At 44.6% G+C, this 25086-nt stretch overlaps 1 protein-coding gene across 1 annotated transcript in view; it reads right to left on the bottom strand.

Annotated features, from left to right (window-relative positions):
• Window positions 1-25086, bottom strand: part of satb2 (SATB homeobox 2) — a 154164-nt gene that overhangs the window by 4682 nt on the left and 124396 nt on the right. Inside the window, exons 9-12 of the mRNA XM_034186105.1 lie at window positions 15410-15622; window positions 13347-13433; window positions 8826-8978; window positions 5796-5993 (exon numbers count right to left, since the gene is read on the bottom strand). Coding sequence (XP_034041996.1) covers window positions 5796-5993; window positions 8826-8978; window positions 13347-13433; window positions 15410-15622 — 651 coding nt within the window. The remainder of the gene's footprint in view (window positions 1-5795; window positions 5994-8825; window positions 8979-13346; window positions 13434-15409; window positions 15623-25086) is intronic.

Below are 25086 nucleotides of genomic sequence, written 5' to 3'. Positions count from 1 at the left end.
GAGGGGTGTGAGGGGTCCTCAGTGATCAGGGTGGTTAGGGGGTGTGAGGGGTCCTCAGTGATCAGGGTGGTGAGGGGGTGTGAGGGGTCCTCAGTGATCAGGGTGGTGAGGGGGTGTGAGGGGTCCTCAGTGATCAGGGTGGTTAGGGGTGTGAGGGGTCCTCAGTGATCAGGGTGGTGAGGGGGTGTGAGGGGTCCTCAGTGATCAGGGTGTCTTTCCTGATCACTGAGTGACTGTATAGTTCAGACAGAGGGGTTTGGGGTGAGCCAGTTATTTTGCTTGATAGTGCGGAGAAGCTTCTTTCTTTGTTTGATAGTGAGGAAATTGTACCAGGATAAGATACTGAAAATAAGAAGTGATTCAATTAAAATGCTCAATTCCAGGGAGTGTTCAGAAAATGTCTGGACCAAGTTGCTGACTGTGAGCTGGTAGTGGGACAGACCACCAGTGTCAGTCACCACCAGAGCCGTGTCATCTGCATATTTAAAAAGAGTTGTTCCTTCACTGCTGCAGCAGATGTTATTGGTATATACAGAGAAGAGAATGGGAGATAGAACACAGCCTTGTGGTAGTCCTGTTTTTAAAACCAGCTTAGTTGACTTAAAACCCTTTAAAAACATTGTAAACAGCGGCTGGTTTGCACATGTACTGAAGTAAATGCTGTGTACTGCAGGGGTTCTCAAACTGGTCCTCATTCAGGTGTGCAACCAGTCTAGCACTAGCAGACACAGGTTCAAAAGGCTTTTCACTTTGCACTGAGGTGCACCAAGTGCAGCAGGATGATGAATGCTGCAGCTGCGCCCTGGGAAAACAAGGTATCACACCTACAAATGCCAGCCAACACAAGAGACTGACTCATGCAACACTCTGCTGCACGAATGAGTGAGCTGCACCCACGAAGATCTAAAACCATCACCAGAAGAACTTCAGTCAGCGGGAGGTGGCTGCAGCACCTGGAGAGAACGAGTGCACACAGCCATCCTGCCACAGCAAGAGAGGTTTTACCTACGTGCTGTGAGGCAGCAGCATGACCCGCTGCTCCACTGTTCCACCAAGTACAAATCAATTTAGCAAAAACAAAACTGAAATTATTCATGAGGACAGGCTCTGCCAAATGAGTCGAGGGATGCACTTAGCTGCAATGCATGAATAAGAACTGTGCAGCGAGTAGCAGCACCGTGTCGGCGACACACTCGTACACGCAAACACACACACCACGTGCAGATTCAGCAGGCGGCCCGAGGACTCCCAAAGCCCCAAACACGTAGAAGGCGCTCACGCAACTGTCCCCGCGGTCTGGGGGGAGCAAGCCTCTGCTGCCACAGTCCGACCTCAGAGAGCAGCAGCACTGCAGCAGCACTGTGTGTGTGTGAGCGTACATGCCTGCATGTGTGTGTGCATCATGCAAGGGTGTAGATGAAGGCATGTGAATGCAGGTATGTGCATGTGGCAGATGGGACACGTGGTTTGTGGCGGCATGAGGGTGGTTTCTTTGTGTAGGGGGATCATAACACAGCAACACACACACACACACACACACACACACACACACACACACACACACACACACACACACACACTCCGGCCCCTTTAATAAATCAGCCATCTTGCTCGGTTCGTGTCTCAGTGATGGCGGGGTAGGTGGCTTCACACATATTTGTAGTTGTGTGTGTGTGTGCGTGTGTGTGTGTGTGTGTGTAACAGGAATGTGTTACTGGTGCCACCACAGCTTCCTCCCAGTCTTCCTAGCAGCCTTTTATATGGCGCTCTGGCAGAGGAGCTGACTGGAACTCTGGTTTTGATTTACGGTCTGTGGTCCACCCCAGCTTTGGACTGTGAAGTCTTTGCACTGTGGGGTATTAACTGGGGGGGTTTGAACTATCTTACAGGAGACACTTCCTGTGACCTTTGACCTTTGGCAGTCTTAGATGTTTGTAATTCTTTAGGGAAAAAAAGCTTTGATATGTGTGTGTAACCTCAGCATCCACATTTTCTAACATGTATAAACTTAAAGTAGAAATGGGTTTTGTTTGTTATTTGATCATCTGTTTTGTAACATAATGTAGTTTATTTATTGACTTAAAAATTGTTTTAGTTCTTGTTATTAATAATAATAAAGTCAGCGTTACATGAACACTAGAAAGTTTCTATGTGTGTCCCCTCTTTTCAGTCTTAATTTAACACTTTTCTAGTGTTAATCTTAACTTTGTCCCTGTTAATTTAACACCAATTCTTAACTTAACACTTTTCTAGTGTTAACCTTTACTTTATCCCTGTTAATTTAACACCAATTCTTAATTTAACACTTTTCTAGTGTTAATCTTAACTTTGTCCCTGTTAATTTAACACCAATTCTTAATTTAACACTTTTCTAGTGTTAACCTTTACTTTATCCCTGTTAATTTAACACCAATTCTTAATTTAACACTTTTCTAGTGTTAATCTTAACTTTGTCCCTGTTAATTTAACACCAATTCTTAATTTAACACTTTTCTAGTGTTAATCTTAACTTTGTCCCTGTTAATTTAACACCAATTCTTAATTTAACACTTTTCTAGTGTTAATCTTAACTTTGTCCCTGTTAATTTAACACCAATTCTTAATTTAACACTTTTCTAGTGTTAATCTTAACTTTGTCCCTGTTAATTTAACACCAATTCTTAATTTAACACTTTTCTAGTGTTAATCTTAACTTTGTCCCTGTTAATTTAACACCAATTCTTAATTTAACACTTTTCTAGTGTTAATCTTAACTTTGTCCCTGTTAATTTAACACCAATTCTTAATTTAACACTTTTCTAGTGTTAACCTTTACTTTATCCCTGTTAATTTAACATCAACACTCTTAATTTAACACTTCTCTAGTGTTAACCATAACTTTGTCTGTGTTAAAATAATTTTTAAAATTTTATTTTAAATAAAGATTAGAAAAATACAAAGCATACCAAAACAACTTAACTTATTTAGAGTGTCCATGAAAAGACAACAAAGCTGAAACATGTTACTACGTACATCTATACTGTTTTCCCAGTTCACCAAGTCAACACAGTTTTCAGAAGTTTCTGAGGTGTCTTGAATGCAGCAGTAGCAAGAAACTGTTAGTGGACTTGGGAGTCCATCCATCCAGTTTCTATACCCACTTACCCTGAACAAGAGTCACGGTGGGGGTTATTGGAGCCTATCCCAGCAGTGTTAGAGCGTGAGACAGGGTGCACCGTGGACAGGACACCACTCTGTCACTGAGGACGTGGAAGTCTTTGACGCCAAACAACACTTAAGACATTGTGCAGTCTCTTCATATTTAATGGAGCTCCGTGACTTTTTCTTTGGCCACCTTTCATTTTTATTATGGACATTAATGTTGCATCACCGCTGTCTGTCTCTGATTCGTCATCCTCGAGAGGAGCTGCAAAGCATCGATTCATCAGCCGTTTGAAACGTCATTGTATTCTTTCTGCTTGGAATATAATGACAGTTAAAGAAGTGTGGGAGGGGCTGTGTGTTAACTGGAGCCATGGACGACAGCATTGTTGGTACTGATAGTGTTGCAAATGACTATTCAATCTGATACTAATTTTGAGTATTGATTTGTATCTGAGTATTGATTTTTTTTTAACCCTAGTTTTTGTTGATTTTCATTTCAGCGTCCATGTTAACAGATTACACCTCACACACAGGCAGAACAAAGGATGCATCCCAGGCACGTGTGTAGTGTCGCGTGTGTGATTTCTGAAACTCATTTCAGTGAAAAAAGTCACATGATGGCTCTTTGGCTACTGCTAGTCATTGTTCCGACAACTCCTCAACTAAACCCACACAAAGCTCTGTGAGCCACAGCATCTGCATCATCAAAATGCAAACCTAAGGACATGCTGACGGCCAGTCTGTATGTATTTAAATACTTATATTTTTAAGTTTATATATTATAAGAGGTTTGACATGAGGTGTGCTTTTGGGGAGGTGCTATCAGGTGACACTACAGCAGCTAAATGAGCAAGTAAAAATAAAACAATAATCATGTGCACGTGCACACACAAAAGCCCAAACAAATGATGTGGAAAGAGTGAGCAGCAAAGTAGCACAAAGGCAGCTGAAACACTTGCTGGTGTAAATACGCACACGCACGGCATAAAAGACAACGTATCAGACCGGATGAGTTAGTCAATCACTCCAAACATTTCACCATCATCTTTTTAGAGGTTAGACAGAAAGATCTGTTTCTGTAAGAACTTGAAAAAGCATTTCGTAAAAAATGCTTTTTCAAGTTCTAAATGAACCTTTAGAATTGTAGTCTGACTGTAAAGTGACAGCAGAGGAGATGGGACAGACAGTGGGCGGGGCAAACAATGACACTGACATGTCACATGTCCTGCTGCCGGCTCTGCCTCCAGCCTCAAAGACTAATGAGGCATTTCCTCCAGCGACACACCACCCACCAACTCTGTTTACTCTGCATTCCAACACTCACACACCAACACACATCAAACGCAACATGAGACCGTTATTAAAAAATAAACGCCACAAGAACCTAATCAGGACAAGCTGAGTGTTTGAAGACTGTTTCATGTGGTCATCGTCCTCGGACCAACACACTCTGAACTCACACACATTCATGAGGCCTCGCTTCAGCAGAAAGTCTCCCTCACCGGTGAGACACCATGAAGACATCCCGTTCTGTGTTTAAAAGGTCTTCATGGGTCCATTCCATTCCTAGGACCCTGGAACATCTGGAACCAGTACCAGATGTGAGGTCCTGCCATCCTCTCATGAAGAAGAACTCTCACTGTGGCGCCTTTGCTTGTGTACATGAAGCCAAACAAAGGCGGCGGCGTCCTGCCCCAGCATGCTGGCATTCCAGAGTCAGACGCACAATGTGAACGCAAACACAAACGCAACACAAATACACAAACTTGAGCACAAAGCAGAGGGACACACTTGGTTCTTCTTGGTTCTTCAATTCAGTTTATTTCCAGCAAAAGCCAACTCAAATGTCACCTCAAAGTGTCTGATATATGTGTGAGGTCTAGACCTCACCAAACCCAACAACTAGCGCGGCAGAAACTCAGGAAGAAACCTGAGACAGACCTCTGTCAGCAGGGCGACCATCTGCTGTGTCCATACAAGCAAAACAGAGAGCAGACAACAGGCAAGGTGTAGATCAGAGTCCAGAGAACCAAACTGAGGTCTTGAGTCAGTGACTACGTTGATGTCAAATCACAGTCACTGAGGTAGACTTCCCAGACCCCACTGGAAACTAGCCTTCTCAGGGTAATGGAGCTCCTGGACCTCATTTACAGACCTTATAAGATGTCACCCCCACGGTGGGATTTGGTTCTCTAACTGCCTCCACCAATGGCAGAACACAAAGACCTCCTCATAGAGAGACAGAAGACTGTGTAAGACAGGCTTCAGTTTGACCTGGTCCAGATCAGGTAACTATGGACCAAGTGGATCTGAGACGACTGGTTGTAGTGCTGATTGTGACACGACGTGCACCATGAAGTGCAAAAAAAAGGAGTGTCGTCAAGCTGGTACTTGAATGTTCATGAGTATTGTTATTGTTATTGTTTTTATTATTATTATTATTAATGTTTTTGTTGTTTTCTGTCTCAGGTTGGACCTATTTTCAGATCAGGTCTTGCGGTCCTCTGGTCTAAACATCCAGGACATCCACTGCACAGATGGAGGGTTCAGACAGAGTTTGTGATATCTTCTCTTCTTCCTGTTTAGAACTCTGTGATTGGACTGTGAATGTGAGCGCTCACTGACATCGTGCAGACGTGGCGGCGGGTTACCTGTGCGTCCTGCGGTGGCAGGTGGAGGACGGTGTGCAGTCTCTCCGTGTGATGGTGTCTGGACTCCTCCTCGTAGGCCAGATCTCGGTCAGCCTGCGGCAGACTCAGAAACCGTCGGATGGTGCACAGGTTTTCCCACAGGGTGCGGTTCTCCGGGCTGGGATTCTCCTTCCACCGAAGCAGCTCACACAGCCAGCCCTGGGGGCGGGGCAAACAGGTGGAGGTGAAGAAAAGGAAAACGGTCTGTGATGGTGTGGAGGTCTGCTAGAAGATGACCATGTGACGGTCCTTGTTTGGAAGAAACCCTCATGGGGACGTACCTGGAGAACTATGACGACTACACCATGGTCACGGAATTTGGTGAATTAAGCCATTAAAAGGGGAGGAGCCTGGGGCGGGTCTGCCTCCCTGTATCTCCTGTTCATATTGTTTTATAATCACATATAAAAATCAGTGGAACACTTAACCTCTGGACAAAGATGATTTGTTTAGTTCCTGATTATGTCACTAGTGGGCGGGCTATGAATTGAAATCTTCTTTAGTGTGATTTGACAGCAGGGCAGCAGAGTGTTTGATTGATGGGTTGTGACCCTATCAGCTTTTGTTTAGCCATCACAACAGGTGTGGGTTCCCGTGTGTGAATCGTATGTCCAGTGACAGGTGCGTCCACACCACAAACAGCTGTGTCCATTCTGTTCCAAAACCATTCCAACAGCCCCAAACGCAGTCGCTATTTTCAGTTTGTTTACAGATTTAACGGCCTCTTGAACGTGAGCGCGACCAGCCGGTTTGTTGTGTTCCTGAAGTAATCGTCCCAATAAAGGCGTTTTTATCACAGTTGACGCTGAGGACGTTTAAATGTGCTGCCCCCTTAAGATATAGCAATGAATGAGTGAATGCTGAGTGTGACAGTCACACAATCATCAGATACAACGAGGAACAGGAATCAGTTTTTACGCTAAACCGAGAACAGCGAAAACTGCTCAAAACCGTTTTAAAACTGTCAGTCTATCTGTGTAGTTGTCCATCTGTCCAGCTGTCTGTCTATCTGTCCATCTTTCCGTGTGTCTGTCCGTCCGTCTGTTGACTGTGTGAGTTGTGACTCACTCACACACAGCATTATTGTGTAACAGTGTCGTTACAGCAACGTTTTTTCAACTATCTGGCTTCACTTGACCTCCAGAGTCTTCATACGTGTGGGAGATGGTTTGCATAAAACATTTTATTGTCCAGTTTGTTTTTATAGATCATAATGTTTGTGTTTAAATAGTTTTAGGTCCTATTTTCTGTGTGTGTATAACTTTATAAATGAGGCCCCGGGACAGGTTTTGTTCTTAGTCCACTGGCCTAAATGTTAGCGAGGCAGCTTTGTAACCAGATGGTGGTGGGTTCAACCTCCTCAGCAGTTTCCTGTTGTCACCAACTCAGGAAACTGTGGCTGAAGAAGGTAAAAGAACAGATCTTGTCTCTGTCACTGAGGGGCCCTAGAGCAGCGTCCTAAAAGTCCCCAGATGATGGAGTCCTGTGTAAATGAGTCCATCGCTGATGGACAGAGCAAAGACATGTTTTAGTGCTGGACGTTTAGTCTGCACCGTGTCACACAAACATTTTTACACCAACAGCAAGAAAATTGTCACACAACACAAACATTACTGTCACTGAGTGTTTCAGCTGAAGTTCCAGGATGAGGAGGAGGCGAGAACACGTCACAATGTCCATCAGCGAGAGACACGTGCACAGTAGAGTCACCGGCATCAGTTGGCTGAACGGATCTGAATAAATACATTCTGAAGTCCAACCAGTGAAGCACGCTCACTGAGGAGGAAGACCTCATGAACATTAATGGCTGTGGATGATTGGCATGTGGTGCAGCGCAGTGCGGCATGGTGTGGTGCAGCGTGGTGCGGCATGGTGCGGTGTGGTGTGGCGTGGTGTGGAGTGGCGTGGTGCGGTGTGGTGTGGCGTGGTGTGGAGTGGCGTGGTGCGGTGTGGTGTGACGTGGTGTGGCGCAGTGTGGTGTGGTGCGGCGTGGTATGGTGTGGCGTGGTGTGGCATGGTATGGTGCGGTGTGGTGTGGTGCGATGTGGTGTTGCATGGTGTGGTTTGGCGTGGTGTGGTGCTCCATGGTGAGGCATGGTGTGGTGTGGTGCAGAGTGGTGTGACGTGGTGTGGTGTGGTGTGACATAGTGTGGTGTGGTGTGGAGTGGTGCAGCGTGGTGTGGTGTGGTGTGGTGTGATGTGATGTGGTGTGACGTGGTGTGGTGTGGTGTGACATGGTGTGGTGTGGTGTGACGTGGTGTGGTGTGACATGGTGTGGTGTGACGTGGTGCGGTGTGATGTGGTGTGGTGTGGTGTGACGTGGTGTGGTGTGACATGGTGTGGCGTGGTGTGGCGTGGTGTGGTGTGACGTGGTGTGGTGCGGTGCAGTGTGGTGTGACGTGGTGTGGTGTGGTGTGACGTGGTGTGGTGTGGCGTGGTGTGGTGTGGTGGGGTGCAGTGTGGTGTGATGTGGTGTGACGTGGTGTGGTGTGGTGTGATGTGGTGTGGTGTGGTTCGGTGTGGTGTGACGTGGTGTGGTGTGGTGTGACGTGGTGTGGTGTGGTGTGGTGTGGTTCGGTGTGGTGTGACGTGGTGTGGTGTGGGGTGGTGTGGTGTGGTGCGGTGTGGTGTGACGTGGTGTGGTGTGACGTGGTGTGGTGTGGTTCGGTGTGGTGTGACGTGGTGTGGTGTGACATGGTGTGGTGTGGTGTGACGTGGTGTGGTGTGGTGTGACGTGGTGTGGTGTGGTTCGGTGTGGTGTGACGTGGTGTGGTGTGGTGTGGTGTGACGTGGTGTGGTGTGATGTGGTGTGGTGTGGTGCGGTGTGGTGTGGTGTGGTGTGACGTGGTGTGGTGTGGTGTGGCGTGGTGTGGTGTGGTGTGGTGTGGTGTGATGTGGTGTGGTGTGGTTCGGTGTGGTGTGGTGTGGTGTGACGTGGTGTGGTGTCGTGTGGCGTGGTGTGGTGTGGTGTACGTCTCACTGTGGACTCACCTGGCTCTTGTTGGCTGCCACCTTTGCAAACAGAGCTTGGGAGACTTTGGCTCGCTTCATCTCCTGCTGAATGTCCTCATAGATACCAGACGTGATGTTGACCAGCACCTCCAGCTTCAGCGGGAGGTCAGGAGGAGGGCCGGGTGCTTTGGGCTGCAGGGGCGGATCAACATGTCACCATCAACACGACTCTGACACGCGGAGTCATGGCACACGAAATGTTCAATGAGGAGACGCTGGCAGATTAGTTGTTGTTGTTGTTGTTGTTTTATGTGACAGCAACGTTGGAGTTAAAACTGAAAACTGAACATGAGGTCAGCAGTAAGGTCAAAGTGCTGACATCCAAATCACCTCAAAGTGTTTGATACATGTGAGACTAATAAACCAGGTACACCAGTTTGTGTGAGTCAGCCCCATCTGGCCCCACGGGTGGGTCTGTGTGACTGTGGGTGGGCCTGGGTGGGTTAGAATCCCTTGATAGAGAGAGCTGCATCAACTCAGAACACGGCGTCATTTTGGTTCCAACTGTGCTGAACTACTGAATAAACCTTTAATGTTTTCAACTTTTTTTTTGAAATCATTTAACCACATACAGCAACACATCCAGGTACAGATACTATCAAAATATACTCAACAAAAATATAAATGCAACACTTTTGGTTTTGCTCCCATTTTGTATGAGATGAACTCAAAGATCTAAACCTTTTTCCACATACACAATATCACCATTTCCCTCAAATATTGTTCACAAACCAGTCTAAATCTGTGATAGTGAGCACTTCTCCTTTGCTGAGATAATCCATCCCACCTCACAGGTGTGCCATATCAAGATGCTGATTAGACACCATGATTAGTGCACAGGTGTGCCTTAGACTGCCCACAATAAAAGGCCACTCTGAAAGGTGCAGTTTTGTTTTATCGGGGGGGGGGGGGGGTGGGGGGGGGGATACCAGTCAGTATCTGGTGTGATCACCATTTGCCTCATGCAGTGCAACACATCTCCTTCACATAGAGTTGATCAGGTTGTCAATTGTGGCCTGTGGAATGTTGGTCCACTCCTCTTCAATGGCTGTGCGAAGTTGCTGGATATTGGCAGGAACTGGTACACGCTGTCGTATATGCCGGTCCAGAGCATCCCAAACATGCTCAATGGGTGACATGTCCGGTGAGTATGCCGGCCATGCAAGAACTGGGACATTTTCAGCTTCCAAGAATTGTGTACAGATCCTTGCAACATGGGGCCGTGCATTATCCTGCTGCAACATGAGGTGATGTTCTTGGATGTATGGCACAACAATGGGCCTCAGGATCTCGTCACGGTATCTCTGTGCATTCAAAATGCCATCAATAAAATGCACCTGTGTTCTTCATCCATAACAGACGCCTGCCCATACCATAACCCCACCGCCACCATGGGCCACTCGATCCACAACATTGACATCAGAAAACCGCTCACCCACACGACGCCACACACGCTGTCTGCCATCTGCCCTGAACAGTGTGAACCGGGATTCATCCGTGAAGAGAACACCTCTCCAACGTGCCAAACGCCAGCGAATGTGAGCACTTGCCCACTCAAGTCGGTTACGACGACGAACTGGAGTCAGGTCGAGACCCCGATGAGGACGGTGAGCATGCAGATGAGCTTCCCTGAGACGGTTTCTGACAGTTTGTGCAGAAATTCTTTGGTTATGCAAACCGATTGTTTCAGCAGCTGTCCGAGTGGCTGGTCTCAGACGATCTTGGAGGTGAACATGCTGGATGTGGAGGTCCTGGGCTGGTGTGGTTACACGTGGTCTGCTGTTGTGAGGCTGGTTGGATGTACTGCCAACGTCTTTGAAACGCCTTTGGAGACGGCTTATGGTAGAGAAATGAACATTCAATACACGAGCAACAGCTCTGGTTGACATTCCTGCTGTCAGCATGCCAACTGCACGCTCCCTCAAATCTTGCGACATCTGTGGCATTGTGCTGTGTGATAAAACTGCACCTTTCAGAGTGGCCTTTTATTGTGGGCAGTCTAAGGCACACCTGTGCACTAATCATGGTGTCTAATCAGCATCTTGATATGGCACACCTGTGAGGTGGGATGGATTATCTCAGCAAAGGAGAAGTGCTCACTATCAGAGATTTAGACTGGTTTGTGAACAATATTTGAGGGAAATGGTGATATTGTGTATGTGGAAAAAGTTTTAGATCTTTGAGTTCATCTCATACAAAATGGGAGCAAAACCAAAAGTGTTGCGTTTATATTTTTGTTGAGTGTAAATATAAAATAGTTAAGCTATCAAATTTACATAAATTTACAATTTATGATGATTTATTTAATTAATTTAAAGTCTGATTTATGCAGCTGCAGCTCTGTGAGTCCATGTCATGCAATGACGTGTGTGACAGTTTTAAAGTTCTCTGTCTCTGGATTTTGTTTTTTTCTGGATTAATGTGACCCTCAACAAGCTTTTCTTTCTACAATCATCACCTCCAAATCAAAGGGAAGCTGAACAAGTTCATCTTTTACCAACTTCGTGCTGTAAAGTTGCGGACTTCTCTGATCCATTTTTAATCACCGTGCGCACTGTAAAAACTGTTATAATATGATGGCAGATGAAGGATTGAAAGCAGAAAAGTGTCAAATCACAGGCTTTTGTGTCTGATTTAACAGGTGCACGTCAGGCTGTGGGTCCGAGTCTGAACATGGTGTGAAAAAACTAAACGGTCGGACTTTTAGTCGAGTGAAGTCGGTCGAATTCACTCGAGTGTCCGAGACACGTGACTGAAGGTCAGATGATACGACTACAAAGTCGATCATTGACCAGGGTGTCCTGGTGCCACGTGCACTTATGGACACCCTTGTGCTTGAACATGGTGTTCGTGATGGACAAACTGTGACTAGCACAGAAGTCCAACAACTGAACACCACTCGGGTTCAGATCGGGGAGGCCGTGCTTCCCGATTACCCCCCTCCAGGTCTCACTGTCATCGCCCACGTGGGCGTTGAAATCCCCCAGGAGAACAATGGAGTCCCCAGTCGGAGCGCTATCTAGTACCCCTCCCAGGGACTCCAAGAAGGTCAGATACTCTGCACTGCCCCCCAGCTCTCCGCCTCTCCCCGTGGGCAAAACCAGAAAAATGAAGCATTCAGCCCCTCTCCAGGAGTTGGGTACCAGAGCCCAAGCTGTGCGTGGAGGTGAGCCCGACTATCTCTAGTCTGTATCTCTCAACCTCTTGCACAAGCTCAGGCTCCTTCCCCCCCAGCGAGGTGACATTCCAAATCCCAACAGCCAGGGGCTGTGAGCATGGACCGGGCCGCCGGGCCACCCACCCTCGACCGCCACCCAATCCTCTCTGCACCCGACCACCATGGCCCCCTCTGCAGGTGGTGAACTCACAGGAGGGTGGGCCCACGTCGCTCTTTTGGGCTGAGCCTGGCCGGGCCCCATGGGCTAAGGTCCGACCACCAGGCGCTCGCGCGCAAGCCCCAACCCTTGCTCCATGGTGGGGCCCCGGCTCCGCCATAGCTGGCGACGTCTTGGTCCTTGATTTTTTACTGGTCATGGAGGTTCATACCAACATCTCATAATTTATCAACTTGTTAAAATGTGAACATGCAAAAATCTTATTTCTTACTGTTGAAATTATGCCTCACTTTAAGTTGTGCAAACTACCCACATGAAGCTCCCAGAGAAGGACTGAGAAGGAGAAGAAAGCAGATTCAAATCTGGTCTTAGTCGTTACATTTCAAACCTTCTTCTAGGACTGTTCATGTTTCTGTCCACTGACTTTTCTGTAGAAATCTGTTTGTACGTAAAAGTTAGGACACACGTACATTTTATGTCTAGTTTAGTTTTTATTATTTGTTTGTTTTTCATTTCAAGATCTTTGGACAATTTATTAAATATTCTGAACATAATTTAAATTTCTTACTTAAAATACACAGGTGACAATAATTCTGATCAGAAACGCATAATATTGTGATTATCCAAAAATTCCGAGTGTCCACACAGCACGCTTAAAAAACAAACCCCTGAAGATTTTTTTTGTTGTTGTATTTTCTTGAGTAAAATCCAAATCCATATGGAGCTCAGTGCAGGATGCTGTTCCAGATCTAAAGTCCGTCAGTTATCAGCTGACGATCAGTCGCTCTGAGTTATGAGCATCAGCTGCACATCTGCATGCACTTTGTTTACAGATCAAAGTCATTAAGTGCGTCTCTTTTGTGTCTTTTGCTGTTTGTGTTCAAGTGAACATGCAGCAGGACTGGATCTACGCCCTTTAAAGCTGTCCACAGACGTGTCCAGACCGGCGAGCTGACATTCCCTCAGTGTAAGCCGCGCTGAGATAATCGTGCAGAGACATAATAAGAATGGCGCCCTGACATCACACACAGCGTCTTATCGCTCACGTCCAGAAAGCAGACAGAAGACACTTCCAGATCCTGTGCCTGCTGCTTCCAGTGGACACAGCAGCGTCTTCAGACACATGACCTGCAGTAAAGAGACGGCTGTGACTGTGGCGGCTCACCGAGTTGGAGATTTTGGTCTTGTTCTTCCAGATGGAGGCCCAGGTGTCAGAGGTGATCTGCTCATCCAGGCTCCTCTCCCACACTTTCTATGCACACAGGGACACAGGACACGGGGTGTGCAAAACTCCAAGGACACTCAACACACACACACACACACACACACACACCTGTGTAATTTTCCCCGGCTTTTTGTGTAAAATACTGCCCCTTTCCAAGAGCCAAAACGTTATATTGCTCATTTTGAATTTATTGAAAGTCACACTGAAACTGGACCGGGGTCCCCACAGACAGCATCCATCTTGTGAAGGGACCCAGAAAATGGGTCGTACAACACGTTTATACCATGTGGGCATTACAGTGGGTGTGGTTTAGTCTATATGTTACTGGCTCTCAGACAGGGGGATCCCTCCCTTTTCCCTGCATAGCACTTTGAGATTCTATGGAATGTAAAGTGTGTTACAAATAAAATGTACGGGGTCTGTTAGAAAAGTATCCAACCTTTTTATTTTTTTCAAAAACCATATGGATTTGAGTCACGTGTGATTGCATCAGACAAGCTTGAACCTTTGTGCGCATGCGTGAGTTTTTTCACGCCTGTCGGTTGCGTCATTCGCCTGTGAGCAGGCTTTGTGTGAGCACTGGTCCACCCCCCTCGTCGGATTTTTATTGCGAATAAATGTCTGAACGATTTGGAGCTTTGCTGCATTAATTTTTTTCCAGAAACTGTGAGAGACTTCCAGGTGGACACCGTTCAGAAAATTCAGATGGCTTTCAGGGACGATTTTATGGGGATTACACAGATTAAGGAGTGATCCAGCCGGTTTAAAGACCGCCCACAACTGCTGAGAGCGCGCCGCGCTCCGAGCGCCAATCGACAGGCTGAATCAACCAGATCATTTCCAACGTGAAGGCTTTATTGATCTGGGAAGTCGTCTGACTTACACAAAAATGGCAGGAGACGTGGACATCAGTACTTTTTCGGCACATTCCACTGTTACAGGAGTTTTTGTCATAGAAAGAGGAGCGGAGGAATTCAGCGCGTCGCGGTGGTGCCGCATGGTGCAAAGCAACGCTGTGATGAAGCCTCACAGGACATGTTCTGGCATGTCCAAGTACATCCACAATTTCTCAGATAGTCACACGACTGAAAAACCACCGAAAGCTGTCTGAAAGCCATCTGAAAGCCGTCCTGTGAGACCAACATGGAGTTGGTTTTGTGCCGCGCCATGAGCGGCACAGTGGCGCATCCCTCCGCTTCTCTTTCCATGAAAAAAACTCCTGTAACAGTGGAATGTGCCGAAAAAGTGCTGATGTCCACGTCTCCTGCCATTTTTGTGTAAGTCAGACAACATCCCGGATCAACAAAGCCTTCACGTTGGAAATGATCTGGTTGATTCAGCCTGTCGATCGGCGCTTGGAGCGCGGCGCGCTCTCAGCAGCTGTGGGCGGTCTTTAAACCGGCTGGATCACTCCTTAATCTGTGTAATCCCATAAAATTGTCGCTGAAAGCCATCTGAATTTTCCGAATGGTGTCCACCTGGAGGTCTCTCACAGTTTCTGGAAAAAAAAATTGATGCAGCAAAGCTCCAAATCGTTCAGACATTTATTCGCAATAAAAATCCGACGAGAGGGCTGGACCACTGCTCACACAAAGCCTGCTCACAGGTGAATGACGCAACCAACAGGCGTGAAAAAACTCACGCATGCGCACGAAGGTTCAAGCTTGTCTGATGCAATCACACGATTCAAATCCATATGGTTTTTGAAAAAAATAAAAAGGTCGGATTATTATTATTATTATTAAAACACGCACAATGGAAGTGAAACTTAACTCATAAAATAAGGATTTAGCACAGATATTATATGACACCTGTCTGTCTGTCTGTCTGCCTGTCTGTCTGTCTGTCTGCCTGCCTGTCTGTCTGTCTGTCTTTCTGTCTGTCTGTCTGCCTGCCTGTCTGTCTTTCTGCCTGTCTGTCTGTCTGTCTTTCTGCACTGCTGAATTCATCTGAATGTGGTTCGATATAACAAGGCGGCACAGCGGCATGTTGGGCGGTGCTACCTGTGAGAGGCGTGGCCCGCCAGCGTTAGAAGGGGTGGAAGCAGGAAGTCCCACTGGAGGGTTCATGGTGCGCTCTCTCTCCTCCTGGTAGATTTGATCCCTCTCGCTCTCAGGCAGATTGAGGAAGTTCTGCATGGCTTTCAGATTGACCAGCAGAGACTGAGAAGCAGTGCGAGGATCCTCCTCCTTCCGCAGAATTTCTGACAGCAGACCCTGAACAGTGTCCAACCACACAAACACAACAAGGACTTCACAAGTAGGTAACGCAACACACAGGAACTATGGACACTCGCTGCAAAGCACCACAGAGTACAGCAAAAGTGTCACTGCTGATTTAAACCTGACACAGTTCTTATTTTCATGCTCAGCTTTGCAGCTTCTGAATAAAAATACTTGTTGAGGTTTTGTTTGCCCTTAGACCAGCAAAAATCATGTCTAAAGTCCAGCACTGTTCAGTGCTGACTAAAGAGTGCAACAGACAGGCACACCTGACACAATGCACATACACTCTGCCTGCACATATCATCACCAATCACATGCAACGCTGTGACATTAATATGACTGCTTAATACGACCACTGCAGACCCCTGTGATTGGTTGACAATGCATTCTCACTACCAACCCATCACAGTTTTATACTTGGTCAGTTTATGCTGACCAAGTATATTACGTTTTATACTTTACGCTGATGATGCAAGATCACCTGAGGCAGCAGCTCAAACTCTTAAGTCAGCCCTAAAGTATATTTTAAATTGGCTTAACGGATCATGTGTGAAATTAAACATACAGAAAATGTCTGTATGTATTTTTCAAAAAAAGGCTTCCAATATAGAGCGCTCCAATGTGTACACTGGAGATGATGAACTGTAGTTAAAGAATTCAAATATTTGGGAGTGTTGCTGGACTCGACACTCTCCTTTAAAAAACATATTAAAATGATAACTAAAATAATCAAATACAGTGTGTTTAATTTCAACCAAATAAGAAGCTCAATGACAGATCAAGTGGCTATGATGTTCTTGCACTGTATGATTTTTTCTCATGTAGGTTACTGCATAACCAGCTGGTCTCTCACAGGTGTGACAATTTTAAAACCGATTGAAAGGCTTTATAAAAGAGAACTGAAAATGTTAGATAAAAGGCCATTTTCATATCATCACTGCAAAATTTTAACAAAGTATAACTTATTTAGTTTTGAAAATTTTATAAAATTTAAAAATGCTTGTCTAATATATAAAATTTTACATGGGTTGGCTCCTCCACCTTTTGCGAATTATATTAAATATAGAACAGTTGGTCCAAGGGTCACCAGGGCCGTGAGTAGAGGGGACTGTGAGGTGTCTGTGCGAAAAACAGCTTTTGCACAAAATGTTCTGTCCTACAAAGGCAGTGCCCAATGGAACGCTTTGCCAACCACAGTGAAGGAGGCTCCAAGCTTTAAAGCTTTCAAAAGTCACTTAAAGGAGGGGCTCAGATCAAATCAAAAATGTGAGCATTATGAACTCAGTTGTAGAAACTAAGAAGAACTGTAGTGAAAGTGCTCTACAGCACTTTATAAATTATTGTTCTTAAAGTTATGGTTTTTAAAATATATAAATGTATGAAATTAGACTTGCAGTTTTAATTAACTTATTCTAATTGAACTGCACATGTAGGTTTTTTTTTTTACTGTGTGTCCTCCTTTGACTGAGTTTTTGTAAGATAACCTTCATGCTCAGATCATGTCCTCTTCTTTCCTGTCTTTTGTCCAGTCTGTGTCTTGTTGTTGTAGTGGTTAGTGACCCCTTTGTAAAGTAGTCTGTTGTATTGTAAGCTCCTGTGATGTTTGTGTGTTTTTACTGTAAATTGTTTAATTTTTATAGTCTGTCAGGGACTACAGATGGAAATTAGCCCACGACTATAATCTGACATATTTACACTTTATGTGTTCATTAATATGTGTTGTCCCTTTTAAATAAATAAATGAAATGAAAAATGGTCATGTATCAAGCTAGGTCGCCCCTTTGTGTCATTTAGTGATGCACAGTGAAATGTTTTATTTTTTTACTGCAATGTCATTTCTCTCTGAAAGCACACAGAACTGTCTGCTGCACATCAGTGTAATCAGAGAATATTAATCTGTGTTATGGTCATGGTTATGGCCATGGTCATGGTCATGGTTATGGTCATGGTTATGGTTATGGCCATGGCCATGTTCATGGTCATAGTTATGGCCATGGTTATGGCCATGGTCATGGTCATGGTTATGGTTATGGCCATGATCATGGTTATGGTCATGGTCATGGTCATGGTTATGGTTATGGTCATGGTTATGGTCACGATTATGGTCATGGTTATGTTATGGTCATGATTATGGTCATGGTTATGGTTATGGTTATGGTCATGGTTATGGTCATAATTATGGTCATGGTTATGGTCATAGTCATGGTTATCGTTATGGTCATGATTATGGTCATGGTTATGGCCATGGTCATGGTCATGGTCATGGTTATGGTTATGACCATGGCCATGTTCATGATCATGGCTATGGCCATGGTCATGGTTATGGTTATGGCCATGGCCATGGTCATGGTCATGGTCATGGTTATGGTTATGGCCATGGCCATGTTCATGGTCATGGTTATGGCCATGGTTATGTCATGGTCATGGTAATGGTTATGGTCATGATTATGGCCATGGTCATGGTTATGGTTATGGTCATGGCCAGGGTCATGGTTATGGTTATGGCCATGATCATGGTTATGGTCATGGCCAGGGCCATGGTTATGGTTATGGCCATGATCATGGTTATGGTCATGGTCATGGTTATGGTTATGGTCATGATAATGGTCATGGTTATGGTCATAGTCATGGTTATGGTTATGGTTATGGCCATGGTCATGGTCAAGGTCATGGTCATGGTTATGGTCATGGTTATGGTCACGATTATGGTCATGGTCATGGTTATGGTTATGGTCATGATTATGGTCATGGTTATGGTCATAGTCATGGTTATGGTTATGGTTATGGTTATGGTCATGGTTATGGTTATAGTCATGATTATGGTCATGGTTATGGTCATAGTCATGGTTATGGTTATGGTTATGGCCATGGTCATGGTCAAGGTCATGGTCATGGTTATGGTCATGGTTATGGTCACGATTATGGTCATGGTCATGGTTATGGTTATGGTCATGGTTATGGTCATAGTCATGGTTATGGTTATGGTTATGGTCATGGTTATGGTTATAGTCATGATTATGGTCATGGTTATGGTCATAGTCATGGTTATGGTTATGGTTATGGCCATGGTCATGGTCAAGGTCATGGTCATGGTCATGGTTATGGTTATGGTTATGGCCATGGCCATGTTCATGGTCATGGTTATGGCCATGGTTATGTCATGGTCATGGTAATGGTTATGGTCATGATTATGGCCATGGTCATGGTTATGGTTATGGTCATGGCCAGGGTCATGGTTATGGTTATGGCCATGATCATGGTTATGGTCATGGCCAGGGTCATGGTTATGGTTATGGCCATGATCATGGTTATGGTCATGGTCATGGTTATGGTTATGGTCATGATAATGGTCATGGTTATGGTCATAGTCATGGTTATGGTTATGGTTATGGCCATGGTCATGGTCAAGGTCATGGTCATGGTTATGGTCATGGTTATGGTCACGATTATGGTCATGGTCATGGTTATGGTTATGGTCATGATTATGGTCATGGTTATGGTCATAGTCATGGTTATGGTTATGGTTATGGTCATGGTTATGGTTATAGTCATGATTATGGTCATGGTTATGGTCATAGTCATGGTTATGGTTATGGTTATGGTTATGGCCATGGTCATGGTCAAGGTCATGGTCATGGTCATGGTTATGGTCATGATTATGGTCATGGTTATGGTCATAGTCATGATCATGGTTATGGTTATAGTCATGGTCATGGTCATGGTTATGGTTATGGTCATGGTTATGGTCATAGTCATGGTCATGGTTATGGTCATGATTATGGTCATGCTTATGGTCATAGTCATGGTTATGGTCATGGTTATGGTTATGGCCATGGTCATGGTCAAGGTCATGGTTATGGTTATGGTCATGATTATGGTCATGTTATGGTCATAGTCATGGTTATGGTTATGGTTATGTTATGGCCATGGTCAAGGTCATGGTTATGGTTATGGTCATGGTCATGGTCATGGTTATGGTCATAGTCATGGTTATGGTTATGGCCATGGTCATGGTTATGGTTCCACAGCAGGTCCAGCTCTACTGGTGGTTGGCTCTCACTGCGGTATTGTATCACTTCCTGTTACGGAGCACAGCGGTGTTGCTGTATCTGTTAGCTGTTTAATCTGCGCAGTTAGATTGATCTAGATAACGATTTGTTTCCCAGTGTAATCTTCACGTGCCATAACTAAAGCACTCCTTCTGCTGAATCACCTCTAAATTATTTACACATTATTCACTTTGCGTGTTTTTAGGAATCCGCTAGCTTAGCGCAGCTACTAGCTCTTAGCCGGTTTAGCATGGCGGCTTCTCCTGTCTCTCCCGCACTTTTCTGCTCTGGGTGTGAAATGTTTAGTTATTCATCGGCCTCCTTTAGCAGTAATGGTACTTGTAATAAGTGTAGCTTATTCATAGCTTTGGAGGCCAGGCTGGGCGAATTGGAGACTCGGCTCTGCACCTTGGAAAATCCTACAGCTAGCCAGGCCCCTGTAGTTGGTGCGGACCAAGGTAGCTTAGCCGCCGTTAGTTTCCCTCTGGCAGATCCCGAGCAGCCGGGAAAGCAGGCTGGCTGGGTGACTGTGAGGAGGAAGCGTAGTCCTAAACAGAAGCCCCATGTACACCGCCAACCCGTTCACATCTCTAACCGGTTTTCCCCACTCGGCGACACACCCGCCGAGGATCAAACTCTGGTTATTGGCAACTCTGTTTTGAGAAATGTGAAGTTAGCGAAACCAGCAACCATAGTCAATTGTCTTCCGGGGGCCAGAGCAGGCGACATTGAAGGAAATTTGAAACTGCTGGCTAAGGCTAAGCGTAAATTTGGTAAGATTGTAATTCACGTCGGCAGTAATGACACCCGGTTACGCCAATCGGAGGTCACTAAAATTAACATTAAATCGGTGTGTAACTTTGCAAAAACAATGTCGGACTCTGTAGTTATCTCTGGGCCCCTCCCCAATCGGACCAGGAGTGACATGTTTAGCCGCATGTTCTCCTTGAATTGCTGGCTGTCTGAGTGGTGTCCAAAAAATGAGGTGGGCTTCATAGATAATTGGCAAAGCTTCTGGGGAAAACTTGGTCTTGTTAGGAGAGACGGCATCCATCCCACTTTGGATGGAGCAGCTCTCATTTCTAGAAATCTGGCCAATTTTCTTAAATCCTCCAAACCGTGACTATCCAGGGTTGGGACCAGGAAGCAGAGTTGTAGTCTTACACATCTCTCTGCAGCTTCTCTCCCCCTGCCATCCCCTCATTACCCCATCCCCGTAGAGACAGTGCCTGCTCCCAGACCACCAATAACCAGTAAAAATCTATTTAAGCTTAAAAATTCAAAAAGAAAAAATAATATAGCACCTTCAACTGCACCACAGACTAAAACAGTTAAATGTGGTCTATTAAACATTAGGTCTCTCTCTTCTAAGTCCCTGTTAGTAAATGATACAATAATTGATCAACACAATGATTTATTCTGCCTAACAGAAACCTGGTTACAGCAGGATGAATATGTTAGTTTAAATGAGTCAACACCCCCGAGTCACACTAACTGTCAGAATGCTCATAGCACGGGCCGAGGAGGAGGATTAGCAGCAATCTTCCACTCCAACTTCTTAATTAATCAAAAACCCAGACAGAGCTTTAATTCATTTGAAAGTTTGACTCTTAGTCTTGTCCATCCAAATTGGAAGTCCCAAAAAACAGTTTTATTTGTTATTATCTATCGTCCACCTGGTCGTTACTGTGAGTTTCTCTGTGAATTTTCAGACCTTTTGTCTGACTTAGTGCTTAGCTCAGATAAGATAATTATAGTGGGCGATTTTAACATCCACATAGATGCTGAGAATGACAGCCTCAACACTGCATTTAATCTATTATTAGACTCAACTGGCTTCGCTCAAAATGTAAATGAGCCCACCCACCACTTTAACCATACTTTAGACCTTGTTCTGACTTATGGTATGGAAATTGAAGACTTAACAGTATTCCCTGAAAACCCCCTTCTGTCTGATCATTTCTTAATAACATTTACATTTACTCTGATGGACTACCCTGCAGTGGGGAATAAGTTTCATTACAGTAGAAGTCTTTCGGAAAGCGCTGTAACTAGGTTTAAGGATATGATTCCTTCTTTGTTATGTTCTCCAATGCCATATACCAACACAGTGCAGAGTAGCTACCTAAACTCTGTGAGTGAGATAGATTATCTCGTCAATAGTTTTACATCCTCATTTAGCACAACTTTGGATGCTATAGCTCCTCTGAAAAAGAGAGCCTTAAATCAGAAGTGTCTGACTCCATGGTATAACTCACAAACCCGCAGCTTAAAGCAGATAACCCGTAAGTTGGAGAGGAAATGGCGTCTCACAAATTTAGAAGATCTTCACTTAGCCTGGAAAAAGAGTCTGTTGCTCTACAAAAAAGCCCTCCGTAAAGCTAGGACATCTTACTACTCATCACTAATTGAAGAAAATAAGAACAACCCCAGGTTTCTTTTCAGCACTGTAGCCAGGCTGACAAAAAGTCAGAGCTCTATTGAGCCGAGTATTCCTTTAACTTTAACTAGTAATGACTTCATGACTTTCTTTGCTAATAACATTTTAACTATTAGAGAAAAAAATTACTCATAACCATCCCAAAGACATATCTTTATCTTTGGCTGCTTTCAGTGATGCCGGTATTTGGTTAGACTCTTTCTCTCCGATTGTTCTGTCTGAGTTATTTTCATTAGTTACTTCCTCCAAACCATCAACATGTCTATTACACCCCATTCCTACCAGGCTGCTCAAGGAAGCCCTACTGGTAATTAATGCTTCGATCTTAAATATGATCAATCTATCTTTATTAGTTGGCTATGTACCACAGGCTTTTAAGGTGGCAGTAATTAAACCATTACTTAAAAAGCCATCACTTGACCCAGCTATCTTAGCTAATTATAGGCCAATCTCCAACCTTCCTTTTCTCTCAAAAATTCTTGAAAGGGTAGTTGTAAAACAGCTAACTGATCATCTGCAGAGGAATGGTCTATTTGAAGAGTTTCAGTCAGGTTTTAGAATTCATCATAGTACAGAAACAGCATTAGTGAAGGTTACAAATGATCTTCTTATGGCCTCAGACAGTGGACTCATCTCTGTGCTTGTTCTGTTAGACCTCAGTGCTGCTTTTGATACTGTTGACCATAAAATTTTATTACAGAGATTAGAGCATGCCATAGGTATTAAAGGCACTGCGCTGCGGTGGTTTGAATCATATTTATCTAATAGATTACAATTTGTTCATGTAAATGGGGAATCTTCTTCACAGACTAAGGTTAATTATGGAGTTCCACAAGGTTCTGTGCTAGGACCAATTTTATTCACTTTATACATGCTTCCCTTAGGCAGTATTATTAGACAGCATTGCTTAAATTTTCATTGTTACGCAGATGATACCCAGCTTTATCTATCCATGAAGCCAGAGGACACACACCAATTAGCTAAACTGCAGGATTGTCTTACAGACATAAAGACATGGATGACCTCTAATTTCCTGCTTTTAAACTCAGATAAAACTGAAGTTATTGTACTTGGCCCCACAAATCTTAGAAACATGGTGTCTAACCAGATCCTTACTCTGGATGGCATTACCCTGACCTCTAGTAATACTGTGAGAAATCTTGGAGTCATTTTTGATCAGGATATGTCCTTCAATGTGCATATTAAGTAAATATGTAGGACTGCTTTTTTGCATTTGCGCAATATCTCTAAAATTAGAAAGGTCTTGTCTCAGAGTGATGCTGAAAAACTAATTCATGCATTTATTTCCTCTAGGCTGGACTATTGTAATTCATTATTATCAGGTTGTCCTAAAAGTTCCCTGAAAAGCCTTCAGTTAATTCAAAATGCTGCAGCTAGAGTACTGACAGGGACTAGAAGGAGAGAGCATATCTCACCCATATTGGCCTCTCTTCATTGGCTTCCTGTTAATTCTAGAATAGAATTTAAAATTCTTCTTCTTACTTATAAGGTTTTGAATAATCAGGTCCCATCTTATCTTAGGGACCTCATAGTACCATATCACCCCAATAGAGCGCTTCGCTCTCAGACTGCAGGCTTACTTGTAGTTCCTAGGGTTTGTAAGAGTAGAATGGGAGGCAGAGCCTTCAGCTTTCAGGCTCCTCTCCTGTGGAACCAGCTCCCAATTCAGTTCAGGGAGACAGACACCCTCTCTACTTTTAAGATTAGGCTTAAAACTTTCCTTTTTGCTAAGGCTTATAGTTAGGGCTGGATCAGGTGACCCTGAACCATCCCTTAGTTATGCTGCTATAGACGTAGACTGCTGGGGGGTTCCCATGATGCACTGTTTCTTTCTCTTTTTGCTCTGTATGCACCACTCTGCATTTAATCATTAGTGATTGATCTCTGCTCCCCTCCACAGCATGTCTTTTCCTGGTTCTCTCCCTCAGCCCCAACCAGTCCCAGCAGAAGACTGCCCCTCCCTGAGCCTGGTTCTGCTGGAGGTTTCTTCCTGTTAAAAGGGAGTTTTTCCTTCCCACTGTTGCCAAGTGCTTGCTCACAGGGGGTCGTTTTGACCGTTGCGGTTTTTCCGTAATTATTGTATGGCTTTTGCCTTACAATATAAAGCACCTTGGGGCAACTGTTTGTTGTGATTTGGCGCTATATAAATAAAATTGATTTGATTTGATTTGATGGTTATGGTTATGGTCATGGTCATGGTTATGGTCATAGTCATGGTCATGGTTATGGTTATGGTTATGGTTATGGTTATGGCCATGGTCATGGTCATGGTTATGGTCACGGTTATGGTTATGGTCATGGTCATGATTATGGTCATGTTATGGTCATGGTTATGGTTATGGTTATGGTCATGGTCATGGTCACGGTTATGTTATGGTCATGATTATGGTCATGTTATGGTCATGGTTATGGTTATGGTCATGGTCATGGTCACGGTTATGTTATGGTCATGATTATGGTCATGTTATGGTTATGGTCATGGTCATGGTCACGGTTATGTTATGGTCATGATTATGGTCATGTTATGGTCATGGTCATGGTCATAGCCATGGTTATGGCCATGGTCATGGTTATGGTCATGTTTATGGTTATGGTCATGGTCACGGTTATGTTATGGTCATGATTATGTTCATGTTATGGTCATGGTCATGGTCATATCCATGGTTATGGCCATGGTCATGGTTATGGTCATGTTTATGGTCATGGCCATGGTTATGATTATGGTCATGGTCATCGTGATGATTATGGTCATGGCTAGCATTCCACTGTGCATCACAAAGAGGAGAGGCTACCCAACTCATCACATTTTGATGTTTGGTCAAAATGAAGGAACATTTTCAGTCAAAATGTGAGGAGCTGGATATGAGACTGGGTTGATAATAAACACGGTAAACGTGACCCGACTGCTCACAGCACCTGCCTTTCCACAGATATTTTTTCCATCA

Source organism: Thalassophryne amazonica, chromosome 14 (assembly GCF_902500255.1).
Source record: "Thalassophryne amazonica chromosome 14, fThaAma1.1, whole genome shotgun sequence".
In the NCBI taxonomy this organism is placed as follows: Eukaryota; Metazoa; Chordata; class Actinopteri; order Batrachoidiformes; family Batrachoididae; genus Thalassophryne; species Thalassophryne amazonica.
This window is presented reverse-complemented; position numbering and strand designations above follow the sequence as displayed.